Genomic DNA, 13,254 nt, shown 5'->3' on the forward strand with positions numbered 1-13,254 from the left:
TTTGAAACTTATTTTACTTAAGTCAAATGAATAAGGTGCTTTAATGCCAGGAGTACCAGTTAACGAAATACGCATTTTTAAAAGTATTGAAAGAACTTTCAACAACAATTAAGTACTAGCTTTAAAAAAAAAAAAAATAAACACACAAAAAAGCTAGCACAAAGCAAACAAAAAGAGAAACAAGAAGGCCTCAATAAAACACATGGCCAGTACTGATGTGTTACTTAATTACTTCCTCTTAGCTTTATTTTCAGGATATCATTGTTGTCTTCTCAGTTTAACGCTTCAGCTGGGAAATACTCAAATTGGAGGCCAAGTGAGGTCTGGTTGACACTGCAGAGTGAGGTTTTCTGGCTGCCACTGCAAGTGAGATGAAAGGAGCATCTCTCTGTCAATGAAGTGGGGGTGAGGAGCAGGAGTTGTGCCGGGTGTGCTGCTTCCAACACGAGAAGCACAGCTTGCCTGTGAGGTGGGAAATGTGGCAGCAGAACCACGGCCAACCCCACAGCTGTGCTAGTGCTTCCTGTAGTAGCTGCTTCAGATTTATAAGAGCTAGGGATTTTTAAAGTGAGATATTTGTTAGAGAGCATAGCTGCTGTTTGCAAGGAGCTGGATTTTATATGTTCTAGGTTTCCTTGGGAAGCCGCTTGTGCCAGTTGTTCATAATTCAAACATCTGCTCAAGCAGTCCTGATTTTTAACAGCATGGTGTGCTGAGGTGGACCTTGCAGCAGTACCGTTCTCAGGAGTGTTCTTGGTTGCTGCCCCTGGAGAGCTGGGTTTGGCATGGTCCAAAGTCACCACAGCTCACTTCAAACCTGTGCATCAATGCACTGTAAATGCCAGCAAAGCTTTGCTGGAGAGCTACACCCCTGATGAAGCCTTGCTGGTCCTTAGAAGAAAATTATTTCCTAAAACTGAGCTTTGAGGGGTGTGTGGTGATGTGTGTGGTGTTTGGTCCCTGGGAACAAAACTTTATCACTTTAATCAAGCTTAAAATGCTCGTGTGAAGCTTTGTCCGCACACATTTTGCTTCCCAGCAGCACAGAGTGGAAAATTCCACTTGTAGAATTTCAATAACATGTCTGGATAGGCCAGTCTAGTGCTTGGGGCATCCATGACTTGTGAGGCTAAAAGGAAATGGGAGCTGTTGGTGTCAGTCTTGTGAGGACTTGTGTGGAAACTTGCTCAAGGATGGCTGATGGTTATCTGAGTATTTTTTTTTTTCAAGTTGAAAATCTTGAACAGCCAATCTGAGTGTGTAAAATATAGGAGTAAAGCTGTCGTATTTCTTTAACCACTCCTAATGATAAGTCATTAATTACTGTGCTTTGTGGCACTTGGGTAATTATTTTGCTTGTTTATCAATTAGCTTTATTTTCATGGAAGTACACTTGAGGATTGGAGTATTCCGAATTTGTTTTATCTCAGACTATACTTTTATTAGACAATAAGTCTTGCCTTAAACTGCTTACTAGTGAAATAACTACAGATATAGGCTATCAAGTTATTTCTGTTTTAAACCCCCTATCAGGTATTTATTACTATGTAATGTTCATGTTAAGAAAGTTGTAGTTGCTTTCCAGAGGTGGAGGAATACCTGGGAAGTGCAATTTTGGGGGGTAGGAACAGACATGTGCATGTGTAGAACCACTTGGGGTGTGCCTGGATGGGTTATTGTTAATTTGTTTTGGTTTTATGCCCAGATCATTCTGGGAATTGTAGTCTTGGAGGTGGGAACCATCTTTGTCTTGACCCCTTGTAACCTTTGGGTTTATTTTCTCTTTTCCCTAATGTTTGTGAATTAACAGATTGTACTTAAGTCATAGACTCTTTGAAAATCTACAGACCTTGTCTTTAGATTTTGAATTATACTTTAGTCTTACTCAACTACTGGTGCTAGAAATTCGCAGGAAGCTTATGTGTGTTTAAAGATTTTTATACAGCTACAAAAAAAAAAAAAAGCCCCAACCCTTCCTGGAGCGGATTTTGCACCTTCTAGAAGATTCCCAAGTTTATTTCTGTCCCCTGTAGCTGTAGGTAAGTGATGTGGTCTTGCTCTTAAAATCAGAATCTCAGGATTAAACTGTACAGAAAAACTGTTAGACTACACTTTTATCCTTACTCTAGGCCCAGATTGTACTAGGAGATAGTTCAAAGCAGGCACTGAAAATACAAATCTGAAAACAACAGACAACAGAATTTGAAGAAAACCGACCTGTGGGTTTCAAAACAGAAGCTATTAATTAACAGAGTGAATAAGCTAAATGTTTTTGGCATGTGTGGTGTTGCTGCAATTATTTTAATGGGGCTGAATAACAGCAAAACATGACGAAATGCAGTGTTTTCACTTTATTCCAGGTTGCATTTCCCACTGCTGAAACAAACCTGTGATAGTTTCCCTTGTGATTGTGTTTGTGTGGCTCATTAAAATGTGCTTATTTGCTATAGGATGAAGTCAGAAACGGAACAAAGAAATTCATTGAGTGCTTCTGGGTGTCATGTGATGGCGTGACCAGGGAGAGCTTGTACCAAGCTGAAGCCAGCTGGAATGAAAAGCAAAGCATCCCCCCAATAATTATTGAAGTTAAGTGAAAATCCCAGTAAAATGGGTTTCAGTTTAAAACTAATGTTGTCTCAGGCCCTGAGGCTTGTTCATGAGCCAAAATTCATGCTTGGGTGATGGTAGCACATAACTACAGGCACCAATGAATTAGGCTCACAGCAAAGTGCGCTGCAATTTCTTCCAGCCCCTCCTTCGGAGGGTCATTATAGCAAAGGAGATCCAGGCATTAATTCCAGTACTGAAAATCAGAGTGATGTTTTTTCTTTTTTCCATCTTTTTAGCACTTCATTCAGCTGCTGTTTCAGCCTGTCTTTTGATGCCAGTGTGAGACCAAAGGCACCATGGGCAGCTTTGACCTTTCAGTGGAGGCATCTTTGTCTCCATCAACTCCTGTGGCACTTATGCCTTGTCCCCACCGCAGGTAGCAAGTTGCCTTTTATTTTCAGCACTTAGTCCTGTGGTGAGTTATTCTGTTCCTGGGCTCTTCAGGGCATGGTGGTCACACAGCAGGAGCTGGGCTGGTAAAAAACATCTTTACCAGCGCTGGTGTCCCCTGGAAATGTGGAATAACCTGTTGGCTTCTCTCTGTTGATACCCCCAGCCCTGATGTCACAGCAATATTTCTGGTTATTTCTGGTGCAAAATGGCTGCAGCAGGTGGAGAAACTTAGAGTTTCAGGTCTGGCTACTTGGAGGGAAGGTCTCCAGGAGCTGAGGAGACTTTGTCAAGGGACTTGCATATTGTTGCCAAAACACCGTGTCGTGAGTGAGTTCCCGCTAGCTGCGAAGGAAGAGCTGTAATTTGTCAGGAAAGATTCTCCTGTTGTGTTGGATGAAGCAGACAAATCTCTCCACCAGGAGCGTGCGTGTCTCACTTGCAAACAGATGGCTCTTGGCTGTGTGCAGGCAGCAGTTGTCTTTCCAAGGTGTCAGGGGTGGGATAACCACGGGCAGCAAGGAGCAGAGCTGCGTAACGGAGAACGCCAATGCGGAGAAATCCGAGCTGCTGGCACACTGAGTCAGGTTGTCCTCAGTGGAAGGCTCGGAGGTTTTGGAGCAATGTCTGAGTGCTTGGCTTTGCTAATGGTCACTATGTAAAGTGTTACAAATTGTAGAGATCCTGAAATGCCCCGATTGAGATGCCCGGTGCAAAACAGGACAAAAAGGAGTGGCTGTTCTTGCTCTATTTGCTTTTGAGTTATTAAAATGACTCAAGAATGTCTTCTGATTTGTTTTGATTACCCTACCTGGTAGGTCTACAGAGGTTAATGTTTCACAGGTTTCAACATCTTGATGGAACTCAATTCCATGCAGTTAGTTGGGCTGAACTTGGGATATGGATGCTAGTACAACACCGACCTTTAGTAAAGTTGATAATTTTTATTGTTTCACAGTTTTAGTGCATGGGGTGTTAAGGAATGTAGGTCATGTGGAGTGGAAGGTCCTTGGTCCTGTTGGAACCGAGTTCACATTATGAAAATATTTAATTAGACTTGAATCCTTTACGCTTGGGGAAATCAGATTTTGGCTGATACAGTCTCTGCTGCAGCATTATGACTCCAAAGCATGCACCTTTATAAGGGACTTGATAAAAAGATCAAATTATTTGTATTAGTAAATTTGGAAATCCTGAGTAGATTGAGAACATAACCTTTTTATAAAGGTAATGTTTGTAAGTATTTAATATTTTTAGATACGATCAGTCTTTTCAGAAGTTTGGGGCAGTTTTCTGTAACCATGAAGAATCACAGAGCACTTCTGTGCAAAAGCCAGTGGTGAAGTGTTCCCAGGGCTGTTAAACTTGAGCCACTTGCTATAAAGTTATTTTAACAGGACAGAATGCCTTGCATAAGAGTTGTATTCCCATGTAACTTCTCAAAGATCCATCTACTAGAATGCTTTTTGAAAATATTTTGTGTATAAACTGTAGGACCTTTATTTTGGAGAAGTGCCTCTTCTGCCATGCTACCTGTGAAGTGAGGATTTCTAAAATCCTTTTTCTACTATGGTTGAGTACAAAAGCTTAGGTAAAACCCTTCTATGTTTGACAAAACCTGTTGCACATACAGCAAGTGGTTACTAAAAGTGGTTTCATAAATTGCATATCCTTTTGACTCCCTCTTAATAGCTCCTTTGCTTTTTGCATAGCTGACACAGTAAGTCTGACAGAGGATTGTAATGCCTATAAATCTTCCTCTTTTGTCTGTGGATGAGATATTCTTGTACTCATTGAAGCACTTCAGTCATTGGATAGGAGATGTTGTTTGGGAGACTGTACAAAGCAAATGCAAAAGCCTGCTCTTGTTGATACACGTGTCTTACTAATTTCTTAATTTATTCATTTGGTTGAAAAAAGGAGCCTGTGGTTGGAAGCCAAATCACACCACTCATCTAAAACATTGCAACACAGGATAGCAATCACGGCACACACTGTGCCTCAGCAATTAGCAACAAGGATGTGTGATAGAGAAAATTTAAGGGCATAAACCCAAAGGCTGTACAATGCCTGGTACCAGAGTCTCTTCCCAGATGATTTCCTGATTTGTTGCTGTGAGACTCTGCATGTTTGTGCATTTCTGGTGATTTTTTGCTGCTTTTCAGCATGCAGGTCACTTAGTACCTAGTGCTTCCTAATCTTAAACTGCAGTTTGCTGCCTCGAGTCAGCTTGTGTAATGCTGACTGTAATGTCCTAAAGGATTAGGGTATTTTGGATTGCCTGTGGAAGATGTACAGCACAGCAAATAGTATTATGGGCTAAGAACAGGTTTTACATTTCCCAGCTGAAAGGAATGGTAAGGAGGCAAGTTTTTGCTTGAAGATCATGGTCTTCCTTACTGTCATCTGTTATGCCACTAATTAAAATCTTCCTGTCTCCATGATAAAATTATTTTCTGAGATGTGCTGTCAGACATGATTTGGTCAGTGCATTTCCTCACACAGGTAGCATTTCTGGGTGCTCGGCAAAAAAATGCTGATGTGGAGTGCTATTAAATCTGAAAAGGTTCGTGGGGAATGTGAAAAACTAGATATGTTGAGGGATGTGTAAAAGGGAAGAGTTTTTCTTTGGTCACTCCTTTGGTTTGGAATCAATGCACTTCATGTATGTTTGTATGTATGTGTATTTGTATTTTGTCTTTATTATCAACTGCATGTATTTGGCTGGCACAGCTGAGATTTGGGGTGAGTACATGCATTTTTAACATAGAATCATCCTGTACTCTGCATTAGTGAAACCTTCTCTTTGTCTTGAAGTATTTTATTTGTCTTTCAGCATTATACTTAGCTGCAATTGCCTTCTGTTAGTCACTCCTGGCTATCTGGGGCTTGATAAAAGGCTTTGCTTGCAGGGCCTTTGGTCGGGCAATCTGGGTTGTAGGGCTTGGCTCTGTGTTTGTATAACTGAGGTGTTCACAAGCCTCTGGAGGATGGGTATCACGTTTTACTTGTAAAACCGTTTTTAATAGCAGCTAAAGCAAACAGAACTGCACACAAAGTGCATTCATGTCAATGGGGTTTGGAGTGGGCAGGGCTGGAGTGGCACTGAATTGGGTAATGTCAGGGTAATAATCTTCGATCAGTGGTCATTTCTTTCCCTGTTTTAATGCTTCCTTTCTATTGAGAGCAGTAGTAAAGCATAGTCAGCAGCTGCTTATGTTGGCTTTTTGGTTTTTCCCCAGAGGTAGTTTGTAGTGCTCTCCATGACCAGTTCTTCTGCAGCTTCCCTCAGCATTTCTCTTGCTATGCTTTCAACCACGTGTCCCTTCCTACAGCTACAGTACATCTGATCTTGAGAGGAATAAACACCCTGTTTGTGTTTATCTCTGGTGAAGGCTGCAGTTGGGCATGGTAGGGTGGGATTGGCTCTGGAGGTGGCACTGCCCTGCTCATGGCTCCAGTGTTGTGACCCCAGGTGGGATAGCTGAGGTCAAATGTGCCTTAGTGGGAGAAACTGGCATTAAAAATGTGCCTTAGTGGGAGACACTGGCATTAAAAGCCAGTTTAGGTGCTGATTAAATACATCTTTCTTTTGGAAAAAAGATTAAGTTTAAAAATGGTGGTTTTGCCTTTTTGTTCCACTTGGCTCAGACACTAATGTGAAGTTTCAGAGAGTTTACAGCTCCAAGAGCAGAGTTCGTGTTCTTCCTTCTAAAATAAGGAGTTCTATCTAATGAGGTGTAGTAAAGGGAGGAGGACAATACTGGAGCAAGGTGAAAGAATAAATCAGTGTGTGTGCACCACAACTCTGGCAATTGGTCGTTTGCACAGCTTGCTGAATTACATGAAAATCTCACATTTCCCAGTTTTAAAAAATAATGATATTCCTGGGATGCACACATTAGCTTTCCATTTGGACATAGTTATTTCATTGCTAATTAGCTCCCAGATTTGGGCTTGCAGAGGTGGCAGCCTGTTCCTTTAACCTGTGCTGTCTCTGTGAAATGGTAATGAGTAATTTGAGCCCTTTGGGTAAGGTGAGTGATCAGCAGCTCAGAGATTGCTCCTTTGCTGTCAGAGGAGTGCTGCTGTTTGGGATGAAGGGCACCTTTCCCGGCAGAGATCCTGCTCAAACTGCCCAGGTAAACACAGCAAACCTTAGCAGATCTAAAGAAAGGCTGAACAGAAGGGAGGAACTTAAAAAGGCCGATTGCATCTCTGAACTCAAGCTCTGTCAAACTTCCTTTGCTGCTTTGGAAATCAGGAGTGCTCTTGGTTAGTGAATAAAAAGGACTCTATATCCTTACGTGTAAGTGCCTAAGAACTGTTGAATCTTGTGAGTAGTGATGAATGTGGGAGCAGTTTGCGTTAGGCTGTGCTGGATGGAGGTGAGTGGGAGGCTCCTCTGCTTCTGGATCCCTCTATGATGGAGGAAAATGTGGATAATGGTATTGCTGGCATGAAACTAGCTATTTCTGAGTTTCAGAAATAGCAGGTAGGCAGCCAGGAGTGTAAAGCAGGAAAAAAGCCTCAAACATGCCAAAAAGTTCTATTAGCAGTGATTAGCAGATTATTAAGGATTGGCAGCAAATCTAAATGTAATCTTGGGTACGTGTTCTAGGACTGTAATTGACTATTACACCAATTATTACTTGGAATTTATCTAAACTAATTTAAGATTGATGTTTATATAAATGACATTAAGTCTTAATGTTTAAATTAGTATTCTACAAGTCAGCTAGTGCTATGCTTATTTCCAAGTCATTCAGTTCATTTCCACATTGCCCAACCTTCAAGTATCACAACTTTGTGAAGAAGGGGGCAAGATCCCTCCCTCTTTTTTTTTTTTTCTTCTGTAAATCATGATTTTATGTGTAGTCACATTTAATTTTTGTGTGGTCACACTTGTTGTAGGTCCTGCTTGGTCCTTCTGTGTGAATGGAAAAATACTTTCTTAAAAGAAATAAATCATGATTTAGAAATGTTTTGGTCAGCTGAAAACTGCTCCAACAGTCTGACTGTCCAGGAGTGTGCTTGATTTTCTGTAACCCTTTAAAACTCACACTTCCTCTTTCATTTGAAAACCCCCACATGGAGGTCATTAAACCTACTCCAATAGCTACTCCTAAAGTTAAAGGCATACCAAGAAGTTAAACATTAACTTTTTCTTGCTGTGCTCCAATAAGAGAACCCTTTACAATGAGTAGTTGGTTTCACTACTGTAATGCCACTCCGCATCTGGCTCTTCTTCATAGCTTTGTTTTTGGGGCTTTTTGGCTGAAAAGAATGGCTTCAATTCAGTGATCGTTTTGTGGGTGTTGTTTGGTTGGGGGTTGTGTTATGTTTTGGGGTTTTTTAGCAAATTGGGATTTTTCTTTTTACCACCTTCCGTGATAAAAGAATGTTGCATGTCAGCTCAGACACCGAAACAGTCGTGTTTAATGGAGGCAAATCCTAAGAAGAAGGACTTCAGACAGAGGTACAAAATGGTTTTATATTGTTAACCATCTTAGAGAAGTGCATGATTTTGTATCTCTGGGCTTTTCTTTCCTCTTTTCTGTCAGGACACCTGACAATTCTTTTTCATTCTCCTGGTATGCAGAAACAGAAGGCAGTTGCATTGGACGTTGATCCTTTTTATTTATTTTGGCCAGTGATTTGTTCTGGGAGTTGACAGCTCGATTGTGGCTAGGAGTTAGTAGGAAGAATCCCTGAGCTCTAGTTGTCAGTAGCTGGCTTCCAGCTGAGCACCACCTTGGCATTGTCCTGACACTTGTAAAGACTTCTGAGCCTGGGCACTGCCTGCTGCTTTGGGACATGAGCTGAATCAGAAATTCCCACTGGAATAGGCAAGTGTCCTGGGGGAACTGCCTGCTGTGCTGGGGGAGGGCAGTTGGACTGGGGAAGTGTCTGGGAGAGAGGCTGGAGCTGAGCTTGGGTGCTTGTGTGTTGATGTCCTGCCGGTGGCACCGGGCACCCACCTATTCCCCAGTCCCAGTCTGCCAAATGGGAATTGGGCTCATGATTAATTGGCTTACAGAATGCTGTAACCTATTGCCCTTGCTCCTGCAGAATTCAAACCTGAGCTCCCTGCTTCTCTCTGGCCAGGGTCTGAAATGATGAGGCTGCAGGTTCCTGCCAGAAGTTCAATAGAAGGTCAATGCAATTTTTCCCAGTAAAAATGTCACTTAATTGGCATTGCTCTAATAGCATCATGTGTTTCATATCGCTATGGCTTGGCAGGTCCTGTACATATATTTTCCAGCTCCTGTGGAAGGTGCTTATGTTGAAAAGGGGAGTTGCATAATAGGTTTTTGAGAAGTGATTATTGTTTTACCAGTTCTGAAGATACCACAAGGTACAGACTGCCAGCGAAGTGTGTTGTGTCATCTCTTGACACTGATACACTGCAAGAGGATAAAAAATAATGTTTGGTAAATGCTTTTAGATATATTGCCAGGTTTTCACGTTAGTATTTATAATACCTTCACAAGGAGTAGAATGTCCAATGTGATTTCTGTTTAAAACTTGGCTTCCAGGTAAGTGTGGGGACAGCAAGCAGTGGGAAAACACTGTCGACATCCTAGGGAAAGGTAGCTGGTTAGTTCCCATGGCTTTTGGTGGCATGTGTGTCACCCCCGCCATGGAAAATATGCCTTAGGGCTAAGGATTGTCTTCTGTGCTGTGCTCTAGGCCTTGAATCAGGAGTTGTAAGTAGGGCCAGCCTGTGGCAATGTGTGGGATCCCCAGGAGCCCTCAGGCTCCTGTAACCTTTGATTTCTGCTGCTGATAGAAACATAACTGAGTTTCCCAGTCCTGCACCTCCATTCATGGTTTTGCAATATCGCTCCTGTTGACAGGAGCAGTAACTCAATACCGTGGGAATGCTTCTAGCATGGGGAGATGGAATCAATAATGGGATTTTTCTGAGTTTGATTCATCATTTTTCTTGGATGTTTCATTGGTGAACCATGTTTACTTACTTTTCCTAGCAGTGGAGCGTTACCCTCCAGCAGGGTCCTGTTCAGGATAACTGAGCATGGGCCAGGGCAGTGGTTTTCCCTCTGTACTTGGCCCTTTGAGACCACACCTCGAGTGCTGTGTTCATTTCTGGGCCTCTCATCTCATGAACAATATGGAGGTGCTGGAGCACATCCTGCCGAGGGCAGTGGAGCTGGTGAAGGATCTGGAGAATAAGTCATGTGAGAATTAACTGAGGGAGCTGGGGGAAAAAGAAGCTCAGGGGAGATCTAACTGCTGCCTACAACAACCTGAAAAGGACATCTACCTACTACAGAGTAATAGAACTCAAAAAACCCCTTAAACTTTTTACATAAAAAGTGTATAGGAATATAGTAATTTATAAATAGCTGTATAAAATATGAGATGCTCGATTCGTTAGCCAGTAACCCATGTAACATTAACTAAGAACAAGTCCTGAGCAGTCTCAGGAGGAAGGAGGGTTGTAGGAGGATTATATGGCTATACCATAGGGAGATAAGAAGGACTGAATAGCAGCGTTATCAGTTGTTTTTATTTACGAAGGACACTGCAACAGACTGAGGCTTCCACCTGGATTGGTTTGGCATGAGGAAAGAGCAGATTGTTTGTTCGGTTTGGCTTGTACTCAATCCTCTCTTCTAGGAGGGTGATGGTGACTGAGGAGTTTCTGACATGTCCTTGTTGTGCTTCTAAGGCACTTTGCTTTCCTCTGCTGCATACTGCATTTCAGATCACCCACCACGTGTAAAAAGTATTTTCCCTTTCCGCAGCACTGTGCTGCTGTCAGGAGCAGTGCTTTCAGGATGGCACTGGGGTTTTTCAACTGGTGTTCAAATGGGTGTTTAAGTGCTGATTTAAGTAGGTTGAGAATCAAGTACCTGTTCAAGTGCTGTTCATGTGTGCAGTACTAAGTCCTGTTATTATTCTTGTTCTTGTAAGCAGAATGTCATTTTTGGAGGCTCAAAGTTGGTTTAAATCAATGGAAGCATCCTGCTGCCTGATTTTTTGCTTTCCGCTCCTACATATCTGATTGTCATTGATACTGAAGAAAAACATAGTGTGAATTTGCATGTCCTTTTAGGAGGAAAAAAAGTCCTCAATCTTCTCTGTCCTGTTAGCTTATGTGAAAACAAAACCCCAGAAAATGTTATGCTAAAATCAGAGCAGAGTTGCAGCTTGAAGGAGGACAACTCGAAGCCTGTGGGTAACTATCGGAGAAGGACTCACAGTGGAAGCGCTCATAACCATGCAAAGGAAGGGGTGGTGTGCTTGAACTGCAAAATGTAGTCCTGTTGTCTGTGATGTAATGCTCTTATTTCTCCTTGCAGCTATGAAGCCGTACGCTCCAGCCTTCATTCTCCTGTGGAGTGCTGTTGGGATAGCGAGGGCTGCCAAAATCGTTGTTGTGCCGCCAATTATGTTTGAAAGCCATCTTTATATTTTCAAGACTCTGGCCTCAGCCTTGCATGACCAAGGTCACCAGACAGTGTTTCTCCTCTCTGAGGGCAGAGAGATTCCTCCATCTAATCACTACAGACTTCAGCGCTACCCAGGGATCTTTAACAGCAGCACCTCGGATGATTTCCTCCAGTCCAAGATGAGGAGTATCTTCTCGGGGAGGCTGACTGCCCTCGAGCTGTTCGATATCCTGGACCACTACTCCAAGAACTGCGACATGATCGTTGGCAACCGAAACCTCATGCGTGCCCTCAAGCAGGAGAAGTTTGACCTGCTCCTGGTAGATCCCAATGAGATGTGTGGATTTGTTATAGCCCATCTTTTAGGGGTTAAGTACGCCGTGTTTTCCACCGGCCTCTGGTATCCAGCAGAAGTGGGCGCTCCAGCTCCCCTGTCCTACGTTCCAGAATTTAACTCGCTGCTGACGGATCACATGAACCTATTCGAGAGGATTAAAAATACTGTTGTTTATCTTATTTCAAGGTTTGGAGTCAGTTTTTTGGTTCTGCCAAAATATGAAAGGATAATGCAGAAACACAAGGTTCTTCCAGAGCGGTCCATGTATGACTTGGTCCATGGATCCAGCCTGTGGATGCTTTGTACTGATGTAGCGCTGGAGTTTCCGAGACCTACGCTACCCAACGTTGTTTATGTGGGAGGAATCCTAACGAAGCCGGCCAGCCCTCTGCCAGAAGTAAGGTTTGCTGAGTTTTACAGTAATTCTGTGCTTTCTGCTTGACCTCATGTGATGAGTGGCTGTTTTTAAGCAGTGATTTTTTCAGGTGGGACCTTTTCTGTTGTTGCTTGGTGAAATATTCCATGGAAGTCACTTCATGTGGTGGTGAGGGGAACTGTTGGTCACAAATTGAACAAAATTGATGATTTTTGGATGCAGGAAGTATTTTGCTTTCGAGTGAGGTGCTTAATGCTGCGCTAGAGGTGAGAAACAGTGTACTCTGCCTTGGAAATCACATCAGTGGCTTTTAACCAGACATGGTTTAAAATGAACTTGAGGTAGAATGGATGAATACTGTTGATGCTAAAAGAAGCCTGCTGGTAGGTTATCCTGGGTAACTTCATGGTATGGGTGTTTTTATGGTATTTGTTTTCGTGCCTCCCTTAGGTTTGATAATGACTCTAACTCCAGGTGTACGTAAGCCTGGGAAGACTGTACCGAGTGATAAATGGAGATAAGAGTTGGCAAAGAAAGCTCTAAGGCTGCACTCGGATACGTGTTTTCGCTGTGCACGTGCACAAGGCTCAGAACTTCAAACTGAAACAGTGATAGTGACTGGACTGCAGAAATCCTGGCTGCACAGATTAATTATTAAGTTTGATTAGGTCAGTGATCTTTGATATGTTACACCTAAGAATGCCTCTGTTGAGCAATACCGTGGTGAGTGACAGGCAGAACAATCTCCCAGAAAACCATGTCCTTTGCACTTCTGTTTAGGTGCACGTAAACAAATAGATCTTGAATTGGAGGGCATTTTTAATGGATGCTGGATGATAAAAAGGGCTTGGTAGACCTGCAGTGCTCAACAACTTGCTTTTTAAAATGGCTGTTTCAGCCTTTGCTTTTTGTATGGCAAGTGCTGTTGTCTGTTCTCCAGGGTATCATCAGAGATTGCCATAGCTGTGCTGCTTCTAATAGGCTCTTTCCACATGTGCATCGGTGTGTTTGTGTTCAGGAAGGGTCAGGTATCCTGAGAAAGCAGACTGAAGGTACCCTTGTGCTGTCTAGAAGTTCATCCCTGTTTTCCCTTCAGGAAAACTTCGCTAACTAGATTTTTT

General features: G+C 42.6%; 1 protein-coding gene across 1 annotated transcript in view; it reads left to right on the forward strand.

Moving 5' to 3' along the window:
* UGT8 (UDP glycosyltransferase 8) overlaps window positions 1-13,254 on the forward strand; it is a 35,905-nt gene that overhangs the window by 4,142 nt on the left and 18,509 nt on the right. Inside the window, exon 2 of the mRNA XM_041459381.1 lies at window positions 11,331-12,154. Coding sequence (XP_041315315.1) covers window positions 11,333-12,154 — 822 coding nt within the window. The 5' untranslated portion in view covers window positions 11,331-11,332. The remainder of the gene's footprint in view (window positions 1-11,330; window positions 12,155-13,254) is intronic.

Source organism: Pyrgilauda ruficollis, unplaced genomic scaffold (assembly GCF_017590135.1).
Source record: "Pyrgilauda ruficollis isolate IOZ18807 unplaced genomic scaffold, ASM1759013v1 scaffold134, whole genome shotgun sequence".
Lineage (NCBI taxonomy): Eukaryota > Metazoa > Chordata > Aves > Passeriformes > Passeridae > Pyrgilauda > Pyrgilauda ruficollis.